This window comes from Cuculus canorus, chromosome 3 (assembly GCF_017976375.1).
Source record: "Cuculus canorus isolate bCucCan1 chromosome 3, bCucCan1.pri, whole genome shotgun sequence".
In the NCBI taxonomy this organism is placed as follows: domain Eukaryota; kingdom Metazoa; phylum Chordata; class Aves; order Cuculiformes; family Cuculidae; genus Cuculus; species Cuculus canorus.
Genome location: NC_071403.1, coordinates 92324618 through 92349412, shown reverse-complemented (window position 1 = coordinate 92349412; position 24795 = coordinate 92324618). Strand labels below are relative to the sequence as shown.

General features: G+C 36.2%; 1 protein-coding gene across 2 annotated transcripts in view; it reads left to right on the top strand.

Moving 5' to 3' along the window:
• Window positions 1–5254, top strand: part of SPATA17 (spermatogenesis associated 17) — a 95477-nt gene extending 90223 nt beyond the window's left edge. For both annotated transcript variants that reach the window (XM_054062222.1, XM_054062221.1), the window contains one exon: window positions 2219–5254. In XM_054062222.1, coding sequence (XP_053918197.1) covers window positions 2219–2299 — 81 coding nt within the window. In that variant the 3' untranslated portion in view covers window positions 2300–5254. The remainder of the gene's footprint in view (window positions 1–2218) is intronic.
• Window positions 5255–24795: the final 19541 nt, after the last annotated feature.

Here is a 24795-nt window from a genome sequence, read left to right as displayed (position 1 = left end):
AATTTCCTCTTTGTCATTTTGATTTGAGTTTGAAGCTGGACCTGGGCTTAGTTCCAGCTCAAAAAACTGTTCACTTCAAAGGCTTCTAAATTGTCCCAAGGAGCTAATTTTGGCAGCCAATTGTTTTTGTTTGGCCAGGCATCCTAATAACGAAAGCCGTCTGCTCCAGCAAATGAAGGCTTCTTCAATGCTCAGCCTTACCCTTCCTGATTTCATCCTGATGTAGGGGGTGTACACCTTCTACCGCTTTCCCCATCTCACCTTAAGCTTGTTGCTTTTTTTATTAAACTGTACCTAACGTACTGCATGTAAATTCAAAATATACTTCCTATTTTCAAAATAAAATATACTGTATTCTACCCTGGAGTACTGCTTAATCCTAAATTATAGCTGCATTATCTGTTTGCTTTCTTGGCAGCTAGATCTGTTTGTTTTTTTATTCCATTCTCATGAACAATATTAGTGTGTTGAATTTACTGAAATATTCTAAATATCAGCAGCTTCAGTTTGGAAGGAAAGTATTTGCAGTTATACTGAAGCTGTAGTAATCTTTATTATAACTATATGGACAACTTTTCCAGAAGTAAGAAGGTGCTTTTTGTGGCAAACACACAATGAAAATTAAAATACTCTGCCATTCTTATAGTCTAGTATAAAAATATGTGAGTAGGCTGCTTCTGTTGGGTATGAAATTGAGCAGAGCAAGGCATAGAGAAACGTTAAAAGCTAAATCTTGTGAACATTTAAGAATGGGGTGGGCAGGGCTTCCTTTCACATCACACAGGGAGTACTTCAGTTTGAATGTGTGCATCTGCCCTGCTATTTTAGGATTCATGCACCAGGATGTTGGCAGAATCATAGCAAATAACCTAAAGTATGAGATGTAAGAAATTGTATGGTCACAATCTGGCAATACACAGTGCAGACAAAACTCAGGTGGGACATGTCAGTGGTTGCATGAAGCTTAGCAGAAGTCATAGTTGCTCTGTCTGTTTATGGATATTCAGCTGAAGTATGGTCTCTGAAGTAGCAAAGTCTAAATTACCCAGGGAATGATAGTTCTACTTCATGCCATAAGTCAGAAAAAAACCTAGTTTTCATTCTGGTTTTGTGAGAAAAACAAACCTTTCAAATTTTGAAGTGTGTTGCAAAGGTAAAATATTTAGCTTTCATTCACTCATGGCCTGAGACATTGTCCAAAGACATTGCATTTCCAGGTGCTTTCCCAGAGCATCATGTTGACAACAGCAACTATTAGAAAGTGTTCAGACTGACTTCTTTCTTAAAAATTAATCATCATATCCTGGAAAGCTGATAATTCATTGTGTGGCATGCTTTCAGAAAGGGAAAACAATTTTAATGCAAGACAAATATTTTTGAATTGTTCATACTATTCCCAGTATTTCAGGGTCAAAGAACATAATTTTATTAAGAATGTTTTAAAACCTTGACCTTAAATACCATGAACTTACTGATCATTTACTACAAGCATTTATTAATACATAGTTAATCAAAATACTCTTCAGAATACTTAGCTTATTTCGCTTTTTTGTTTGTTGACTGTATTAACATTGTGCTTTTAAGGAACAAGTTCACTTACATTTGTCTTATTTAAATTAGTTTTGTGATCATTTGTGTTTTAAAAAATTGAGTCTAATAACCAAAAACCTTCCCTGGAAAAAACAGGTTCAGAGATCATTATGCTTGTATTTTTTCTACCAGAACTCCAGGTCAATTTATTGCCACTAATACTTATTTAATATATATTCATTTTTTTACCAGTTCTTGTGGAGTTTTTTAGTATTCATGGTTCAATGAAAAGCAAGATAGAAAAGTTAAAGTACTGCAAAGATATTTTGCTATCTTTAACTTGGCTGCCAAGGAGGAGAATGTAGTTTTGTATACTATGATTTGCAAAAGACTATAAGATCTAGGTTTTATGGAACAGGAAATTTTTGCAGTGCCCATAGATACTTAAAGTTTGAAATACATATTTGCTTGCAATGAAATAATTCAGTTTTTGTGGTTTTCTTCAAAGTAATGCACATTTAGTATAATAATATATGTTTCATATACGTTATTTTGCATAATTTACATTCTAAATCATATAATGAAATATAACTGGAAGACAATATTTAGAGCTCTAAAATAGTTTAAAAAGAGGTAAAACCATGAAAGCCAGACTTAACACTTTGTTTTCTCTCTCTTATTTCTTTAGGACTTTAAAACAGTGTTACCATCGATTGTTCTCTTTGAGAAGTTTGGAAAAACTTATTCTAGAACCGGACAAATAGTATAATCGTCCTATAAACTACATGATATAACACACCTGATAAGTAATCAATAAATGCATTTCATCAAATGCACCACAGTATGCTGACTGAATTTTCCATAAAGTACCCTTTCTGTAGAGTGATGTGTGCTATGTCTGAAGTGGTGTTATTTGATTTTCCTTGATATTTAAGCAATATAGCTTCCAATATTAATTACACCCCTTCCCCTGCAGTTTTGCAATTTTGGAAAAAAAAAGAAAAGCAAAAATTACTTCTAAAAATATTGTATTTTATTTAATGTGAATACTTCAGGGTACAAAACCAGCATACTCTAGTAAAAGACTTAAGACTTGGAATTACATTGTGTTTATTACAGATCTGTAAGTGAGAAAAAAAGATTTTGAAAGTTACATCTGTTGTTTCCTTTACTCAACTACAAATGTATCTGATTCATGACTGTTGTTCATAATTTTCTGTGTTAGTATACATCCTTTTGGGATGCTGATCCATATTTTAAATTCTTTTAACTCTTCTGTGCCTGATAAAGCATCAGTGTTGAAAAAATAAAGTTCTAAAAACATACGCACTTTATTATTAGATCAATTTTTCTATATCTATTTAATTTTCTTTACCAATTGCTGTGCATTTACTCCTAGTCCCATATTGAGCAGACTGATATGGAGGAACATAATCACGTGATGCTTGTCAAAGAAGAGCACATTTGATCACACAAACCTGACACTTGTTTGCTATATTCACCTGCACCCAATCCTGCAAAATATTGAGTATCTTCAGAGCTTGTTAACTTCAAAAGAGTCAAAGAATTCAGCATCATAGGAACACTTAAGCATTTCTTAAATGAACTAGTTCTTTAAAATTTTGTGTATTTTTACAAGAATTTTATGCTGAATTCTCTAGGATACCCTTGTTGCTTTTCATATAATTTGACTATACCTGAATCAAATATATCTGATTAGAATATTTAAATCATTTACTAAAAGTAGGCTTTTTTATTACTGAATTTTGTCCTCTGAATTTTGATTCTTTTGTCCTTTACAAATGTGCAGAAAACCTCCATCAGATGCCTGTTTCTATGAATGTTCTTGGAACTAGGAGTAACAAATTTCACTCCTGCGGGTTTTCAGGTGTCAGCCTACGTGAAGAAGTTTTAGTGCTGTCACACACAAGAATAAAAGCAATTTCAGTTCCATTACAGTAGGTTAGGAGTGCAGGCACTGAGCTGTGGTGTTGCTACTTTTTGGAGTTAGTAATTTTCAGGCTTTGAAAAGTTTATTCTGATGCATGCGAATGAGAAATTTATTCTGGGAAGTGAGAAGCAGCATCTCAGTCAGTGGCTAAGTCTCCCCAATAAGAGTTAATCTGATCGAATGTATCAGAGTACTTTAGTTGCTCATGGAAGGCATTGAACATGAGACAGTTGTGCAAAACTGTTGATGAATAAAGATGCCACAGTCATTTTTATATGTGAGAGCTATCTATTTAATAGCTTCAGCTTTAAGGTAGTTCATCACAGTAATTCACCCTGTGTTGCCTTTTTAACTTCGTACCACAGTTTCCCATCAGTCCGATTAGAAATGGCAGTGCCTTTATCAGATTAATCTTTCTTTCTCTTTCTTCCTTTCAGTATCTCTGACCTCGGGACAAAACAAAGCCTACTATGCAGATCAGCACTGCACTGGCGGCTGTGCTCATAGCTAAGGGTCTGGAGCACAGATAGAGGTTAAACTCAGCACTTCTATTTTTAATTGTCTGATATACACACCTCCTGAGACCCCCCCCCCCCCACTTTTTAGTTTCTAAGCAGCTAGCTGCTTCCTAGAGAGTTTCTTATACAAAATAAGGTCTGTTCAATTTGTTAGAGAAATAAACATCCACAAAATTAATAAAGTAGCAAACACATCTGACAGGCTTGGAGGGGGGGCGGGGAGGTTGCCAGTAGTATTTCATAGGTAATCTTAATACTTTTCTTTAACTGTCCTTTGTGGACATATAACATCCAAAATATTTTGTGTGGCCACACTATAATCCCAGAATCCTTTCATGGCTCATTCAGCACTTATTCAGTACATTTATACGAACTATCTAATGATTATTCTACTGAGATCTCTACCAATTCTTCCATTATGAAAAAAAACTTTTAATTATTATTACTCTGTTAAACTGCATATAAACACATGCAGAGACTTAACAGAGAATCAACTTGAAGATATTTTTAAATATAAAAGCACGCCAATCTATTAAATTTTATATGGGTCTTGCCTGTTTTTTTAGTTCCAGTTCCCATTCAGATGATGCACAGTCCAGGAACCTTTGCTAGCGTGGACTAAAGAATGTAGCCCTACCTTATTTCTACATATGGATGAGGCTGATAGCAAAAACTCCCAATATTTAAAAGAACAGCTAGTAATAATCTAAGAACTCAGTCTTGACATACCTTTAGCGTGTTGGACTTCCTTGATTACAAAAGAAGATTAGAATATGTAATAAAGTACAAGGGACATCAGTAGGTTTTTATTGTGTGGAGGAATTGGAAATCACAAATGATTCAAAAAATAATTTGGAATTGAGTACTAGGAACTCTGCAGTATATAGGAAAGGAGACAAAAGATAAATTTTAGTCCTAGGATAGACTACCATTTCCATTTGGTAACACTCTGTGGTAAGCAAGTGCTGTGTCTGTCGGGCAAAGAAAGTTTTGCTTTTCTTTCTTGTTTAAATCAAAATGTTTGCATGTAGGAAACTTACAGTTTTTATGTAAAGCCGGTTAAAGCTATGGTTTTGATCTTTTTATTCACTACAATAATATAAAGAACACGACAGTAATCATTTTGATGGTGTCATTATGTAACTAGTATATCAATATAAACACTAAGTGATTGTGTAAGTGATTTTACTTTACTCCTGTTTATCTTTCATATTGATATTTACCATATCACTTTTAATTATCAAATTACTTTTAAAAAATATATTTCAGTAATATATTTTTAATATTTTATTTATTGTCAGTTTTCCTTATTAATAAAATTTCTGCTTTATAATATTCCAGTACTGAGCGGTGTGTGCTTAAAGATTTTTCATTTGTACAGGGAACATTACAGTCTATTCTCAAGGTACAAAATCTCAACACACAGAATGGGTATAAATAGAAGCACCGGCAAAGGAACACTGAAAATTTGAAACAGATTCATGGACCTTGATGAGTCTGCAAGATATGTAGTTGGCTATGACATTTAGCAAATTACTCACAGCAGTATCTAAAAGTCAAAAGGAATCACTGAGATGCCAGAGTAATAGACAAATAAAAGTAGCTGTAGATCAGTCCTTGGAAAAAGAAGCGTTAAGTACTGTAATTGCCCCATTAAATGTATTTCAGTCAATCGTAGTTGAACAAATGTGAATAGTGAAACACATATAGCCAAACTATGCTAAAGCATCCTAGTTGCTGTTTACTGCGATAACAAAATACAGCCTTCAATGTGCAGCTAGACTTGCACAATCCTTTTCAGCCTCAGAAAGACATTTTTTTTTGTTATTTGGAGAGATTTAGTCCATGTGTACACAGGAAAAAATTACTGTTGGGCTCTTTCAATACTGTGTGGCTGAAGATGCTTATAAAATACCTTTAGGAAGCGGCACATACTGGGAAGAACCTGTCATAACCAGTTCACTAACACAATATCTCTGTCACTTAGATATCTGTCTAATGCATAAAGAGCCAGGAACTTAATATTTTGGTGTCCACCAATATCTGAGCAATTTGTATACATCATAGATCTTGAGAGAGTCAAATAACAATGTTATTTATTTCCAGATCAGATACCCTAGCCTACACATCAGGTGATAAGTAAGGATTCTCTGTACACATGACCGATGATCTTCAGGTTTAATGACCAGTGTGGACCACAGCACTCATAAAAAGGATGCAAGCAAAGTCATTAAAATGGAACAGTGATGTGCTAAAATTTGCTCACAATGTAGCACATGAGGACAAGTTTCAGGGTTATTAGAAAATGTCTGGTGACATCTTTTCTTACCAAAACTATCTGCTGTTACTCAGTGGATTAAGGATCTTTCAAGTGTTGTTGCCCAACACTTCTGTTTTACTCCTACATAGCTGATGATGGAAACACAGAAAATCTCTTAATTTAGGTAATTTAAGAACTATCTTCTGGGCTGATCTAAGATGTTCTCAATACTTGTCAGAGAAAACATTTAGCTTGTAATGCCCTCTAGAGGCAGAATTGCTATAATATTGTTGACCACAGATCTTTTCTGGTCCAAATGCAACACTGCAGCTTTCAAGCAACAACTTTTTCCCCCCATTTTTTCTTTTTCTTTTTATTTTTTTCTGTCTTGTTTTTAAAATAAGGCACATTTCACATTTCTGTAGGACCAAAGTACAGAACTATTAGGGCTTCTGCAACTGATCTAGCAGCCTCATTCTGGACTTGTACTGAAGTTGTCTCCAGATGAGATGTGGCCATAATTAAACTGCAAAGCAATATAGTGATGCTTGTAAACAGTAATGAAGATTGACACCCCAATGCTTGTCATTGAATAAGACTCTGAAAGCATCAAAATAAAAAAAAATATTTCTAACATTTTATTGTTATTCCAAAGGATGTGATGCCAACATGCCTTTCATAAACCTGTAGTCCTCAGTTTAATGAATTTAGAAGTTCTGCATAGTAGAGTTTGTTAGAAAGATGATAAGCTCTATCTTTTGCTGGCAGCCCTGGGCTGCTATACTTAGAAGAGCAGAGGCTGAAAAGCAGCGGATGTGTGTAATTCCCTAATTTTTTAAAATCTGGATCACCCCATATGAAAACAGAAGCATTACAACCACAAAGGAGTCATATCCATGTAATCAGAAATAGTATTTGAGCCTTGAAGCTTTTATTTGTCTTAAATGTGTTCTTAAAATGTTTCCTTTTACTAGCTAACAAAGATTTCTGGTACGCCTGGAAAGATGTCAGCAATGAAGCTCAGACAATGCCAAGCTGGCTTGACTTCATATTCTTCCATCTTTTAATAGTTCAGCTCATTAATGAGAAAATCATCTGGCTGCTGGCACAATCAAATATAGTCACTTATCAGTACATTGAGTTCAGTTTATAGTACTCCGATTCATATTCATGATCAGAGGATGCAGTGGAGCAATTCATTAGTGCACTGCTGCATTAAGCAATCACTGCCAAAATGTGACATATTGAGAGTTTGCATTAAACTGCTTCCTTTGAGAATCTCTTGCTTAAGAAATTCCTATGAGCAGAAATCTGTTGAGATAAATCATTCAGGCAGTTCAAGAAAAACATTGAGACTCCAAGTATATAACATTTAGTTAAAAAAATCCATTCACTGGTGCTATTTTATGTGTGACATGATCACATCCTCAAATGCAAGTTTAGACTGATCTAAAAACTAATAACTTGTATGAAGTAGATTAGAATTATCACCCTGTATCTTACTCTTAATTACCTTATGTAGTCTAATGAAAGTTAAGATTAGTTTTGTTTTGGATGAAGACATTCAACAATTTCAAAACTCCATCCTTCCACGTGCTGTGTTTCTGCTCATCATACAAATAACATGTACTTGCAATTGCAGTCTGTGCATGCTCACTTCACAATGACTCTGTTTTTAAAAAGGGACAATGTTTATAGATTAGAAAGATACGCTATTTGTGTATTATAGTGAGAAGAAGGTGATGCCAGGTTTAGTTACCTTCTCACTTTCTCTCTGTAAGTTTGTAGCATGGTATTGTGATGATTCACATACTTCATTGGATTACACCATATCGTATTTCTACTAACAACCAGTGTTCTTCCATTTTATTGACTCTTCTTTAGGTTTATAAAAACGTCTAACCTACTCAGTGATAGAGAGGTGTAGAAAGGAAGAAAGGAGTAGAACTGTAAATTTGTGATTACTCATACATAAGAAAAATGGATGTTAAACTTCCTTTTAATGTACTCTTAATGTAATGTCTCTCTTGAATAAAATTATAATTCTTGGTTTTTTTCACATTGGTATTTTGACCAAAGTCTTGGCCAGTGAATTACTGCTAAGAGGAGACAATACAGATAGTATCTAAAAATGGTGCAACAGACTGCTGTTTTATGTTTTTGCAGCAATAATCGTCTCACACATGGCCAGTATCTTTGAATAAGAACATGTAGTCAACTGTGTTTCAGACACTGACCAAAGAGCCTCTGACATGGATCTCTTATTACTTCAGCAGATATTTACTGCCTTCGTTCTTCCCGGTTTGCAAAACTGTGTGCCAGACAGATGAGAGTGTCATGTACCTACTAGAAGTCATTTACTATCTTGATTTTGTTTCTGTGTTTGATCTTTGCTTTTTATCTCTTGCTTACTCCATTTCCTCTGCAACACAGGACACTTCTAGTTTATGCTAATTATCACAGCAGCACAGAATGCTTTAAGACCATTGAGTCCAACTGTAAACCTAGCACTGGCAGCTCCACCACTAAACCATGTCCCTAAGTACCACATCTACACATCTTTTAAATCCCTCCAGGGACAGTGACTCAATCACTACCCTAGGCAGCATCTTCCAATGCTTGACAACCCTTTCAGTGAAGTATTATTTCCTAATATCTAGTTTTAAACCTCTCTTAGTGCAACTTGAGGCCATTTACTCTTGTTCGATCACTTATTACTTGGGAGAAGAGACCAATACCCTCCTCACTACAACCTCCTTTCAGGCAGCTGTAAAGAGTAATAAAAAACCTTGACAGAAAATAGTTAAAGATCAGTTGGGAGTAAAAAGCTCAAATCTTGAGGACATTTGTGTCTGTAAGGTTTCTTTCCGTTTTAAGCTCCTGTGTTTCCTCAGCAAGAGTTACCATCTGTAGAGGAGGCAAGAATCAGTTTGTCATCAATCTTTTGCTCTAGACAACAGAGCAAATGGAGTATTCTGAAGCAGTCAGTGTGGCTTTTAAACAACATGTTTTAAACAAAACCAAAGCATTTCGTGGATATAGGAAGGTCTTCCTGATTTCTTTCCAGTCCCCTGAACCCACATATGACAGTGCCGTAAACATGAACATTTTGCAACAGTTGATCCAGCAGAACAACTTATGTGTTAATCTCATTCATTATGAGATTTAATGATATTTAATGATAGCTATATTTTCTAAAAAATATAGTATTTAGTGATAGCTATATTTTCTAAAAAATTTCATCCTTAAGTCCTCCGTAGTCCAGATGTTACTTGAATTATCCATACTGCTAGACTCTGTTGCCAAAGTCATTTACAATCAATACAATCCGCAATACAATACAATCAATACAATACTGAAGTACATAGTTGAGTTTTTACAGTGTTAAAACTAGATACTGAAGTGCACTAGACTACATATATCTAAAATCTTGTCCAGCTCTCTGACCATCACATTTTTATGGGGGGCATCTGGTGTGAGGATAGACATTGTTATCATTTCGCAAGAGGTTTCATGTGCCCTATTCATAGATAGTGAGAACATTTTACCTGGGCTTCAAACAGGAGAAAGAAAGAAGAAAACTATTCTGGGCAAGTGGGTAAATCATTCCACGTTTTTATGTAAAGCTATAAGGGCAAGCATTCTTAAGCCACAGTTCAGTGATGCCAAGCAGCATCTTTGCAGTAAGGAATGAACCGGGAGTTCATTGCTGCCTCTGAGAAGGCAGGAATTCTTACTGAGAACACTTTTCATGTAGATGCTTGGTCCCACGTCTCCTGCAACTTGTTAGTTCGTCACTTGTAGTCTAATGACAGTTGAAGAGGATGACCGTGACAGACAGCTGTGTCTGTAAGCATCAAGAGAGAGCTTATGTTTGACCTAGTTCTGGAAATGATTAACACATGATTTAGCTCTCATTCATTTCTATTCATGGTCATATATCTCACAGCTGTTGCTGAACACAGAATCAGGAAAGGTTTTTGATGACTTTATACTTTACAAATATATAATCAAATGATGAGATTTGACCGTTTACAATAAGATATGTTTCTTGTTAAAAAATAAGAACTTTTGCTTCTGCTGCTCTGAAGATTTTATTTCAATTCAAACTTCAGTGTATTCTAGTAATGTGAAAACAGTAATGGTGTATTTCATTTGTCATAAAATATATCCATCTGCTTATCTAATTCTTCACAGCTACTATGCATTGAGATGAAATCAACTATGTTATGACAAGTGTAATAATAATTTTTAAGATGCTTGAAAGATTTCCATGTGCAAATCTCCTTTTTTAATATTTTTACAGGGAAGACTGCATGATTCCTGCTCTAGTAAAATCATAGCTAAAAGGACAAATTGCTTTTACTGCATCAATATTTAACCTACTTAAATCTCTCTCATGAAAACAAAGAAAAAAATATAAAACTATGGCCAACAGGGAGCTCCACAGTGCTCCAATAGTTCTACATTCAGGCACTTAGAAATTCATAGCATTGTTAGAGATTGCATATGGTAGGTGATTTGGTGCTTTGTAGCAACCTGGTAGATCACCACATCTGGACTAGAAGAGGGTCTCCACTGGCTGGAGAGGTTTCTCTTAGGTTTACGCATTTGTTCTGAAGAAGACAATGAGGCACATTGTGCAATTGTAGCCCTTTTGCGGGAGGTTTTTAGAAGCTATGAGTAAGGGCAGGCACATGTGAAGGTTTGTACACCAGCAATTTATTTGAATTCATAGGGTATTACAATTCTTGCAAATCTCTCCACAATATTATTTTCTGGGACCTCCAGCAGTGAAGTGTGTGAAATATGGCTCTTTCTGTCTCCTATCATATTCTTCCACTTGTCTGGCTCTTCTTCAATAATGATTTCTGCAAGTATCAGCAGATTTTCATAGGACACACTCACCCTTCACTGGTCTTTGCTTCCACTCTTCACATATCTGGCTGATACAGACAGATTTAAAAGGTGGTCAGATGCAAAAGTCTGCTCTAGCTGAAGGCATTCAAGCTAGGGAAAAATGCGTTCTTTCATCATAGCTTCTTTAAGAGCAGATAAAGATGTGGCAAAAAAAAAAAAAGTAAGAGTAATATTTTACAAATCTGGTTATCTTAACGTGAGTAAAAAATTGTTCTGACAATTGAAGAAATTAGAAAAATTGAAACTTGTTTTAGTCTTGTGAATGTTTACTAAGTGTTGTAATTTTGTTACTCATGTTTTTTTCTGAGAGTCCAGCAGCTAGCCAGAATGAATAGGTTTTTTTAAAAAATGTGGGTTTATGCCCATTTGTGAAAAAATCAACAGTTTGTGCCAATGATCCTTGAGAATTCTTCTTTCAGAGGAATCTCAGAATCTGTTATAAATATGAAAAGCTCATGTGAAAAGCTGAAATTTACTTGAAAGACTTGTACAAAAAGATAGTTTGAGAAAAGATTCACCTTGAACAAGTCACTAATAACCTTGAGCTGATGTTGAAAACTAGTAGGCTGCCCCATTTTTTATACATATAAAAGGAATCTGACCATGCTGTTTTCCCCAAATTTGTTGACAAACTGGCTTTAATAGCAAGAACACTTTTAGCGGATACTGCTGTTACTCAGATTGTTGCATAGAATTAGCAAAGTTATATATAATATATATTAAAAAAATATATAATATATGAAAAAATATATATTAAAAATATAAATTTTTTTATTACTACCTAGAATTTAGAAGGAAGGATTAGAGGGATAGTTCTTGGCACATTCTAAGCAGAATTTATAAGTGAATTATCTTAGAAAGAATGTAGTCATCTTCTCTAACAAGGCAGAGTAAGTGCTAAAGGACTTCAAAAGTACTCAAAATTTTATAAATAGAAAGAATGACTTTACAAGAGAGATTTAAAATTCAGAGAAATGCCGTCCTGTCATGTCCAACAGGTTCCTGAGTAGATGTTGACAGTGGTTTTGGAATTTTTGTCCTAATCCAAATCTGAACATGGCTGGAGTGTAAGGGCCCTTAAAAATAACAGAAAAGCAAAATGAAGAGGTATAGTTTGAAATGGCATTCAGAGAACACCAGTGCACCAGCAAAAATAGGACTAAGGGGAGCATTCACTACTTAGTTGTTCCATATGCATCTCTTCTGTCCTTCTCAACCTCTAAGCAGACGATTTTGTACTCTAAATTACAGATGGAATCCATATTGTACTCTAAAATACATAGGAGGACAGTGTACATAGCATAGCCATTTATTTCAATGTGTTAGAAACAGATCTACCAGAACACAGCCTTACACAATAGGCACTGTAATAGTTTAATTCAGAAGAGACGAAGGTAAGAGCTTGGCATTATATGTGGCTCCCAAGCAACTGTGGTGGGGCATCAAGCAGAAGGAGGAAATAAATTGCCAGCTGAGGAGAGAAGTAAGAAGAGTGATGGGTGTTAACACCTGTCAGGGGGTCAGCTGCGGACCTAACGCAGATGGCTGCTTTGGTTTACTGGGGCTATTCAGAAGCTGTTTGCTACCACTTTGTTTGGACCACTCCTGGAACATCAGAGGTAGGAGGTATATGTTTTATATATCTCTGTCATAAAGCCTTTGATGGGCTGCTGAAAGTATTTGCAAAATTGGATATTCTTACATTTTTCTATTTTTGACAGAGGTGACTTTAAAAACTACATCTAAACAACGTTATAGAAAGTGAAAGTTATTTCTATGTCATCAGATGGAATTAGAAATTGAAAATAATATATTCATCCTTGTGATCCTAGTGATACCCCTTCACACATTGAAACCTGTTTGTATTTTTCTTGGTCATGGATTCCAAGACAGATACAATACATATTTTCATGTGTCAAAGAAAATGATTGTGTTGATTTTTTTCCAAAATAAAAGATTGGTGTCCGGATAATCCAAATCTGTATTTAGGGACTTGAAGTGCAAAAGAGGAATATGTGGAGCAGAGCAAAATTTTGTGCAGGTTTCTGTTCCATTGAAAACCATAGCAGGGAGCCTCAAGAAAAGAGCTAATCTTCCTTTGGTCACAATTTATATCTTTTCTCAAAAAAAGAACGGGCAGGAAAACTAGTGATGCATGTCTGATATTGATGGAAAGCAAGTATGTACCTCATCCATTGAAAACATTGATCAAGGCCACTTCACTCTTTTTTAATGATGGCCCCATAAATCTGCCAGTATCAATGAAAGTCACTGTTATCTACCTGAGATTCTAAATGGCTACGCTAAGGAAGCTAAGTTGTAGCTAACAGTTCTTTTTATCCATGAGCCAAATTGTCACAATTTCTCTTTCAAAACTCTCCTTCTGTTTTGTTTTGTTAATTTTTTTTCATTTTTAAACAACACATGAAAAGAACCAGGATACACTAAAAAAGAGGAAGAAACTGCAGATACCCATGGCATTTTTTAATTAAGTGATTTTAATGTTCAAAGCAGTTTTGCACATCTATTATCTCTATGGGTTTTGGTCAAGAAAGGTGATAAACCAACAGGATGTGGCATTTTTTTTTTCATGCATATGGTCAATTGAATATGACCAACAAATTTGAAAAAAAAAAAAGGTCTGGAAAAGTGATATTCCTGTTAAATGTCGACGTATAGTTTGTGGTTCAAGGTTAAATTGGAAATTTAAATCAAAATTTAAATTAAATAGTAATGAAACCTGACAAGTTGTTCTGACCAAAATGCTACAGAAAACATTCTGTTCACCCTATATCTTCACACAGTGATGGACAGAAATCTATGACTGATGCAAAATTTCCTACGGATATTAATTACCACCATCTTTTTAGTATCATCCAACCCAAACCAGAACAGAAAGGTGGGAATGAGCATAAAATGATAAAATAAGCATCTGTTGCCAGTTAGGTTACTGGGTGTGACTGCCACATTCCCATATGCCTTCTTTAAGTAGTAGGATGAAGGCAGAGGCTAATAGGAATTTTGTGCTGTGGCTGGAACAGAACACAGATCACAGGGGATTCAATCACAAGGTCACTCCTATTAGACCACTGTCTACGGAGTAAATGAAGAAGATTGTGAAATGTAACCCTCTGGATGTATGGTCATTTTAAAAAGTCACCTTATAACCACTGCTTAAGAAGCATTACAACTGCCAAAATTCCCACTCACAAAACATACTGTGGTTTGTTTAGTAAATGAAGGCACTTGATTTGCCTCTTTAGTGTAGTCAAAGAAGTACCAGACACTGTATGTAGGATGCTGAGTAGTATGAATAAATGAAGAAGCAGGTGGGAACAAACTCATCCTAGCTCACAAACTGTGTTTAAATATATAGACTTGTTCTGTATTGTCTGGCAGCAGCACAGTTCCATAACTCCCAGAATTAAACCTTTGTCTGAGACTCCTCAGCAACTCAGGGTAGGCTGAAGAATCTTTCTCAGGAACCCCAGTGTAGAACGACCACTTCAATATTTTATACTAAATATGTTCAGGATGGAGGTATATTCTCAGTGGAAGACTTCACCTTACACAATGGGAAGCAATAACAAAACCCTTCTCTGAAGAGGTGTTGAGAACATTTTGAAGATGAAATGCATTTATTTTTTACCTTGAGAATATCAAAGAGATTCTCTAGACAGACCTGACTGTATTTCAGCTATGTTGGCAATGAAATCCCTCTTTAGCCTTGCCCCAACACACATCCTGTGTAATATGTACATGAATCTCAGAAACAGATGGAGCACACTTTACCCAGAATCTAATCCTAGCGAGGTATAGAGGCCAGATGGTCTCACTTTCCAAATGAAAACTTTCAGAATCTTTAAACTAAGCAAAGATTTTATTAACATTGATAGCTGGATATAGTGTAATATGCAGAGAAGATTAATTAGAAACCCTAATTAAATGTAGCAGTGTAAAGGAACTAGAGCACTATTTGGCACCAAACAGCTTTTTAAGATTCTTGTTGAAACCTGGAGTCTTCAGCATGGCTGAGCTGCAAAGGGAACAACAGAAAAGCAGAAACAATGAGCTTTACTAAAAGGTGCCAAACTCAATTCTACATGCAATCATTTAATGTATTTTTTATAGAATCGTAGGAAAGAGGGCTGAAAGGAACCTTTAGAGGTCGTCTAGTTCATCCCCCTACCCCAAAGCAAGATAAACTGTACCTAAATCATTCCTGACAGATGTTTGTCTAACCTGTTCTTATAAGCTCCAATCACAGAGATTCCAAAACATCCCTAGGCAATCTATTCTGGTGTTTAACTACCCTTGTTGTTTGAAAGTTTTTCCTAATGTTTAAGTCTGAATCACCGTTGCTCCAATTTAAACTTGCTATTTTTTGTTCTGTTGACCAAGGGCATGGAGAAAAGTTTTTTTGTTTGGGGTTTTTTCTTTTGTTTTTTAACGTTTTAGAAAAGGAAGATCACTCCTACGTTTCCCTGCTGTTTCTTTTTCCTAGGCCAAGCAATCCCAGGTCTTTTATAATTTTCTCATTTAGACTTCTAAACATCTGGTTTCCCTTTATTATGACTACATCTCTTGCAAAGGTGGCATCAGAAACTGAACATTGTAGCTGCCCTTCTAGCTGTTCTTGGCAAAACAAAAGGATGGTATCACATGTGTAATGAACACTGTTCCTATTGTGTGTCCTGGTAGGAGGTTTGCTTGTTTTCTAAGGTTCGAGGGTGTTGATTTGTGCTAAATTTATGCTCTTTTCTCACAGAACTCTTGCCTAGCCAGTCAATTCCATCTTGGCTTTAATAAAAGTCGACTGAATATATTGAAGAAGGGATTTCTTCGCTGTTTTTCACTGTAGATAATTGCACAAAAGGTACATTTATTTGTGTGAAGACATTATCATGTTCCCCAAAGCAAATGAGGTGAAAGAGTCAGTTTTCTTCAGCCTGTTGAAAGAACATACATCTGGAAGTAATATTTTAACTCTCAGACATATGGAGTGGGTACCTTGAGGATACAGGCATTACACATCACTTCCCCTTTAAGTTCTGTGCTCATACTTCTGGCTTGCAGCAGAAATTCTTGCAGATCATGGACAGTAACCAAGAAAGTGTTGCCATGTTTTCAGAACATTCTGATCTCTAGGTTACTACTTAGTAGATTAGCTGACAATGCAACCCTGAAAGTTGCACCATCTTACCAAAACTAGTTTGGATCTTTGAGAGATGAATGGCATACTTAGGTAAAGCAACTGCAGCTGGCCAATGGCACAGAGAATGGCTTCTGGGAGCCTCCTCCTGATCCCACCCAGCAAGCATGCTCCTAGGAAAATCCTGCAGTGAAGTGTTGTAGACAAGCATGAGCAGAGGCATCTGGACCCTGACTGTTGCGAAGGTTTGCTGAGATAAACACATGTTTATAGCTTGCAGAAAAGGGAACAGATGTGCATGTTCAAGGAATTTTATTCCCCAAAATGCTACAGGCACAGCTAAAGAAGAAGTAAAAAATAGATGCACTTGTGAGAGAGCAGTGATGGCAAGGACTAACGTTGAGTGTGGAGAGGAAGGAGAGGACAACTTATCAGAGAAATGAGGATAAGTGAGGAGACCATTAATTATGAGCTGCCCTGAAATAGTGACAGCACCTAAACTGCCTCTCTTAACAAGTTTTCTCTTTTGTAGTTTCCCAGCATCAGCTGCGTACCACCCTTTCCCACTACCAGTGTGCAGCACATATGGCTGCCTTGCAAGAATCACACAAATCATACCATAAGTTCATTTTTATTAGTAGCTTCTGCTTAATTAAGGGATGCATCATGCTTCATCAATCAGCTTCTGTGCATGTGAGTTGGTCTCAGCCACTCTAAGCAGATATAGTTCTTGTGCTGTAGGGAAGAGGCTGGTTAGGTTGGGTTTGGGGCGCCAGGGCCAGAAGTGTATCTCTGATCATTAAAGGCAGGTTTCATACCATACTATGGCAATGGTAAATCCACAATAACTTTCTGCTAGTATGCACTGAAAGACTGATGCAAAAAGCTAATGTAAAGAAAAGGGTTAGTGTTAAGGCAGCGAAAAGCATAGTTACAGATTGAAAGCTGTTGTTTGTTTATGAATGTAAGCCGTTTCTGGGTTTTTTTTTAAAAAAACAGTTTAATTAGCTTCTGGATTCACCACTGGTTTACACTGGTGCATTTCAGCCCTGTAGAAGAAATTCCTGCAGAGGCACTAATTGGGCAGATATGTTTAACACAGCAAAGTGAAAAGTCAAACAGAGATGGTGTAGACAGAATATAGGTTTACTTCTGAGGATGAGCAAATGAATCTACACAAGAGTATACATATCTAAATGTACTTGATCTAGCTAGCCTAGGGTTCGCTTGGGAATCTCTTCATGATGCTGCGCAGTGAGATGTGAATGTAATTGCAGATAATAGCGTTCCCTGCTCTTTTGATTAATGATAAAAAGGACCGCCTGTTATTGCCAGTCCATTACTGGCTCTGGAATAATGCTCATAGCAGCAACTCGGTGAATTACTTTTTATTTGCTTAATAACATTAAAGACATAATTAGTCAGATAGAAGCTTTGCAGTTTAGCTTTAGCATTGCATCCTCTTTCATGGTGGATCCCTCCTGTGCAGGAAAGGTTAGTTCTGATGAATTATACCAAATTCTATCATAGGTTGCTGCTTGAAAAATTCATTAAGATGTGTAACTACCAAAACCCAAACGTCTTACAGTGAAAGTCAGATTTGACTTTAGTTCTCTAATGTGAAAGGGTAGTGCATTACCTCATGAGGTTATTTAACACTTAAATGTATCTTTTCAATAAATCATTAAGTGAATGTAAATAACATCAAAATGTACATGTAAGCTCCTTCATCTAAAATATACAGGTCATAATTTTCCTCTGCAGTTTTCATGGTAGCTTATCCTTTACTTATTTTATTATTAATTTTTATGAGAGCTATTAAAAACCTTCAGATATTCTATGGATTGCTTGCAAAATAGTGTATGTACAGTATATATGGGTTTTAATAGTGCAATTAAGGCAGATCCAACAGCTCTACTATATTATTAGATACTTCTCAGCAATTATTATACTGTAAATGCTGCAAAAGATATATGAATTTTACTTCTGCAATCCATATATCAGAGCATATATTTTATTTTAGTAGTTTTGAAGCATTTAGCAGTAAGTAGGAAAAAAATAGTTTCTCAAGATGCCTCTCATGTACCTGCAAACTCACAAGATTATCCCGGCCTAATTAAAGACAGGTGTTTGCCTACTGGCACCACCAATCCTGAGCCAACATGGAGTTATCCTGTCCTTTTCTCATATTGCAATATAAAAGACTGACTCTGGAAAGTAATGCTGATATGTAAGTACCAGAGAATACTATTCAATTGTGGTGAGAAGTCACATGTAGAATTTATACACCCTAGATAGAATGGAATGGAGACAGAGAACCACATGTGGTTTTATAGACTTCCTCCGTGTCAGGATCTACTGGAAACTAACTGTTTTGGTCAAAATTATTTTTGAGGAAATGAATCTGTGTAACAGATGATGCGGATCTGTAGACTGTCTTCTGTTAGGTAGAATTGAGACCGTTAAATTGTTCATAAAGGCTAACAAAGAAACAGTGGTGATCCTGTTTATGCCTAACTGTCATAAATTAGTGACAACCAGTGTGACAACCCTCTCCCCACATCTGGTTTTGATTTGTTGTATTGCCTCCAGAGCTACAAAGTACTACTTGGACAAAAAAGATCAAGCTGTTTCAGAGCTACACTACATAACTCTATAAGGGGATTTCCTAATGGCTATGAATTTTAGGCTGTTCCTAGCTAGCTGATGTGAAAAGCAAACTTCTGTGAAACTTGCTATTTTATCTGGGAGTATTACGTGCCCTGAAGTTCAAGGGGAAGAGAGTTGTGTTTTTAAAACTGTATTAAAGAAAATAAGAGGAAAGACCAGTAAGCACACAGCCTTTATTCTTTCATCATCTATCAGTTACAAACCTGGGACTGTTCAGTGCCAGTCCTTTAGAGTAACTTGGCACTAGTCAGACCTGAACTGAGCTTATTTCCCAGACATCTGTGATTGGAAGGGATCCTTCACACCACCTCTTCACATAGTCAAGAAAGTAAAGATTCACTTTCTACCTTAGCTCACTTCCTTAAATCTCCTCAGCTGCAAGGTGGAGGAAAAGCAAATAAATCAGGCTACAGACTGGGGAAGGTAGCCCAAAATACTTCATATAATTTCCTACCATCTGCTTGGTCCACTTATCACAGTGGGCTTGTGAAAGCAACCATGGGGATTTGTTAGCAGTCCTGCCCAAGTATAGTCAGTTTGCTGAGAAGTAGTTTAAGTTCCAATAGCATCAAAAGACTTCACAAAGACTGTTCTGACCTTGCAGAGATTTTGAGGATTGGATCACAAAAAGGGTGTTACTGTGGCAAAAGCAGAGAACAGAAATTCTGGAAACATTTTTTCCCCTTGGACCTCCCCTATACAAACCTCCTTGAATCCCTTATCCATCACTTCATTGAGTTAATACACTTACAAACACAATAAATACACTTACACTCACAATAAAATGAGCATTCTCAGAGGAGTTCCCTCCGAATCATGGAGAAATTCTGATTTTGATGAGGTTCTGGATCCAAAATGTGTCTCTCCTTTTTCAACAAAGAGAGTAGTTAAATCCAGCAAAAGGATCATCCACAACTGCTTGATATTAATGCATGTTAAGGCCTTTGCTTTCAGGCTGTTTTTCATTATAGAGTGTGATTAGACCTTTCTGCTGAAATACGACTAATCTAATCCAGGGAAAAGAGCAAACCCCTGGCATCAAAGACATGTTCCCAAATGACCGAGTGATGTATTTTGCCAGAGAATCATGCTCGACGTGTAGAGATAGAGAACAAGTCCCCATAATCTATGACTTACTAGCTGTTTCTAAGTGATTCTGGCTGTGTCGATAAATTTGTTCACAGCTCTAATTGTGTTAATGAATTGAACATAATTAAACTTACAGCATGTCACAAGCTTCCTCTGGCAACTCTAGTAGGTTTCTTAAGTAACAGTTCATCAGCAACCATCAGCGCTGCTTAAACATTCCTGCACTTGAACACTTGAAAACTCATCTGAATTCTGAAAACTCATTCTGAAATTTGTCTTAATATCCAGGATTTCCGTGTTTGCTACATGAAAGAGAGGAGTATGCAAAATGTGCTACCTTAAAATAGAACAAAGCAGAGTGTTCATTAAGCAGAGTGTTTTTCACCAGCTATTTATCTGGGCTGATAAATAACATATTGTTCATGTACACACAGCTAGGAGTGACAGATACTTTTATCTACCCCTATTGAGCCTTTGGGATTCATCCCCATTTTGGCTACTCAACTTCTTAAGTATTTAAAGAATTGTAGCAATTAATGCATTTTCAAGCTATTTCATTGATCTGTCTTGGGTATCCCTTTGGCCAAACCTTATATAATTAAAATATTAAATATTCTTCATTCTAGAACACTGATCTGCTCCTGCTGCATATACAAAGCTTTTACAATCAATTAGGTGGTATTAACAAAATGGCAAGATATTATGAATCATTTTCTAAGTTACATTATCATTAAAAATTTACTTTTCAACTTGTATCTATTCTCCTGCTTTTCTTCATGTTAATAACAAGTACAGAAGTCACTATTTTTAGTTTCAAATGTAATCAAGAAATGGTGACTACTCACTCTTCACAGGTAACATTCCTCTTTGTTAAAGTACCCATATAGGTACTATGTAGTACTATCCAGTACTATAGGCACTATCTATAGTGTCAGCTGAAAGAAGACGATAGTATATAGACGTTATCTTTTAATCAATAGGATATTTCTATAAATCATTGATTCTGTTTCAGTGCTTTCATAACAGCATAAAGTGTTATAGGAATTACTGATGGTGCAGAACATTATCAGGTGCATACAGCATGATGCCTGCACTGTTTTCAAAATGTAGTTTTTAAAGAGACTCCGGCAAATTAAACCCTTCTGATGCAGCACTAGATAAAAATATGGAACAAATAAAATTATCTAGGAGAAATGTCGCCTCTAGCACAAATGACTGAATCTCATTAATATCCACACAGTTATCTGCAGACCACAAAAAAAATACCTCTCTATGTATTAGCTAGCACAAATACCTCTGTGCAGTACTGCATTTGGGTTGTATAGACATGCACAGGGTATTTTCTGATTAAATTAACCTTTGTCAGATTCTTAAGGTTATGTTTTTCTTTTTTGTGCTTTCATACCCAACCTGAGATTGAGCCTTATTTTCAACATCTATCTTAATGAAAATTTTGTGGTGGTCCTCAGTACAAAAAAATTCTGCTTTGAATACTTTTACTATTACACCATGCTTTGTTGACCAAATAGTAGCAAACTCAGCCTTTTTTTCTCTACCAGGAGAAGGCTGGGTAACATCTTAAGTGAGTAGGTAAGGACAACACAATCAAACTTGTAGGATACACCCATACCCTGCATTTATCTGGGACATTTGTGTAATAAACTACACAGAACGTGGTAAACTGCAGTTTGCGCTTCTGACTGCCTCATCTACACTCTGCTTACTAATCCACTTCTATTATTTAAAATATCTGATCAAGGCCAAATAGCTCCCTTAAAAAAAAAACCCACAAAACAACCAACCACTATATATAAAGCAGGTTTTTCTAACCATAGTAAATGCTGGTTAATTTAGTAATCTTCAGCTAACCCATTTCATGTCATTTTTAAGGCCATAAATGGCCAAAATAGTGAAATAATATATGGAAAGGACTTACTACTGTTCTTAGCATAGATCTCACTGTCCCTGAAGAAAATTTGTGTAATGGAATTGAGAGGTGAGGTCAGGCTTCCAGCATAGTCTAGGAATAGTACTTTGTTCTAAAAAACTCCAACCAAACAAAAAAAAAAAAAAGGAAAAAAAAAAAAGGAAATTTACCACCCTTCTCCTCCCCAAATCCATCCCAAACAGTTTTATGAACTCCTAAAGTCCTAAACCAGAAAAATAATCTGACATCTGATCCAATATTGAGACTAATATGTTAATTCCATATGGCTAGATTAATCCATTAATCATCGCTAAAAATAATTGCACGTGTACCTAAATTAGCTGGATCATTCTTGTGGGAAGCAAAGAAGAATAAAAGACCTTATAACACTGAAAGTAATTCCTATGGCTGATAATTAGCATTGTATTTAAACACTCATTCTTACACTGCTGCTTTCCCTAGAAAAAAAGCTATGTCGTCTTCTTGCACCATTTTGCACCACTCTGGAGCTCAAAATTAATTAAATAGCAAGGTTAGGACCAGACAATATATTGAGTTTATAAACTGGAGCACTATCCTTCTGGAGGGGAGAGAGTCTCAGCTTTTCAATGGAAATGGGATTTTGTGCCTATATTGGGCAGGCCCTGAGAGAAGAAACTTTAGCATCAGCATGAATTAAGTGCCGAGAAGGTAATTTAGGTAAAGTTAGCCTCTTTTTCTGTCTGTGACTTGGTTCACAACTAAAGTTTCCAAGTGTGCAGTGATAGTGCTTCCACAGCTGGTAACAGCACCAAAAATGAGACCAGGCTGATTTCCAGGAGCTTTGGCTCGGGTCTTGAATTATTGTAGTGGGTGACTGGTCTGCAGGAAGGAATTTCATCTGAGCTTCAGCTCAAGGTCTTTCCTGCTGCCCTCGCTCTGCTTGCTACTGAATTTCATCAAGTTCGGTGGAGCTGACAACTTCTAACTCCAGAGCTCACCGTGACACCAAGGACATCTCTGGTTGTACAGTACCTACCCCATAAGAAAAAATCTAAAGACAGGCCAATGCCTAACAGGAGGGGGAAACTCTTTTCTAAGATATGCCTTTACCAGCAGCGTGTTGCCCTTTAAAGCAATGAGGTCTATTCATGTAAGAAGCTGTTGTAAAAAACAGGCAGAGATCTTCTGTGCATGGAGGAAGAATTTAAGGATTAAACCATAAGTGTTTAATTGAGGGGAGATGGTTTGGTGTACTAACTGTTTATCTGGCAAGACCAGGGGAAAGACTGCAAATTAGACAAGTAATCAATAGCATTCATATTTCCAAGAGAACAACATTAAATAGAGATCTCAAACTCGCTTAATTGTTCCACTGGAAAATTTCCCTCTGTTCCACATTACAAAAATGCTTGTTATAGTTTTGTAAAAGATATTCTTAATTTGATTGTAACTGTTTTTCTAAAAAGAAGATAAAGCACTATTATTAAATTTTCATGAAAACTATTATGCACGAAGTAACTCATTATGAAAGAGCTATTATATTTCCAGAGTCAATACTTGAAAGGTTAATAGCACTTCACTGAAACAAAGGTTGTAAGGTCTGAAGATGCACACTGAAAGCTTGACTAAACAACAAATATGGGAAGAGCTACTGGTTTGCGATGATCTGTAGGGTGGATGAGCCAGAAGGAATGAAGAATTTACACATTTACATAGGTTTTGTACCTTTACTAAAAAAAAAAAAAAAAAATTTAAATCGAAAAAGCCTTCATAATCCTCAGAACAATATGTTAGTTATACAAATGTGGCCCCGACCAGCCTATGGGGGCAGGAATTCCACAAATAACTGATTTTGGTTCCATATCAGTGAGCTTTCTGGGTGAAGCTGGATTTCTGTCTGGCAAACAAAATTTCATGACATCGGGTCAATTTTTTCCTTTCCTGAAAGGCCTCAAATTCTTTATGTGCATTCAGGCTGAAGTAACTGCCTAATGTCATATTTTGTAGGAGGGAAAAGTCTTTTGAACATAGGAGAACTACTTTATAACTAACCTTTTGGAAAAGGTCTTTTCAATGTGTACGAACAGAAGGAATATTATACAATCAAAGTTTTTCCTTCCTAATAGCAGCATTAACTCATTACAACTTACTTATTCCAGTCCTGCCACCGAAAACCATATGCTAATATATACTTGTCAGTACCGTCAGCTAACAGTGTTGCTAACCATAAGTAGGAGTGTAAGTCATTAAGAATAGATGACTTAGGCTCAGGTACACAGCATATCTGCTAAGAAGGAAGCTAGCTGTATGTTTAGGTTGCAGATCTTGGTGAACTGATTAAAAGAACTGAAACTATTTTGTGAGTGGCACACGGGTAAGAGCTGAAAAAATGAAGTAGGAGGGACAATACTGTAGTGGACAACCGTTTAGGTCTCTGCTGGCTTCACATGTGTTCATTTACAGGAGCTTATTCCTTTGGTAAATGAGGAAAAGATTTCTTTGGATTAAGAGCTATCGATTCCATTAGTACAGGCTAATACTAAAGACAGTTCCCATAGCACATGCACGTACATCCACGTACACAGACATGGAAGCTGTTGCAAAAAAAACTTTATCACTGTTCATTTCAAGAAGGAGCCTTACAGGCAAGATGCAGAAGAGGCAAAAGAAGACTGTTCCTCAATTAGCAGACTAACCCAATTCAAATGACAGGCTGAGGGAGTTGGAGAAGAGAAGGCTGGGGGAAGACCCTATTACGGCCTTCCAGTACTTTAAGGGGATCTATAGAAGAAGTAG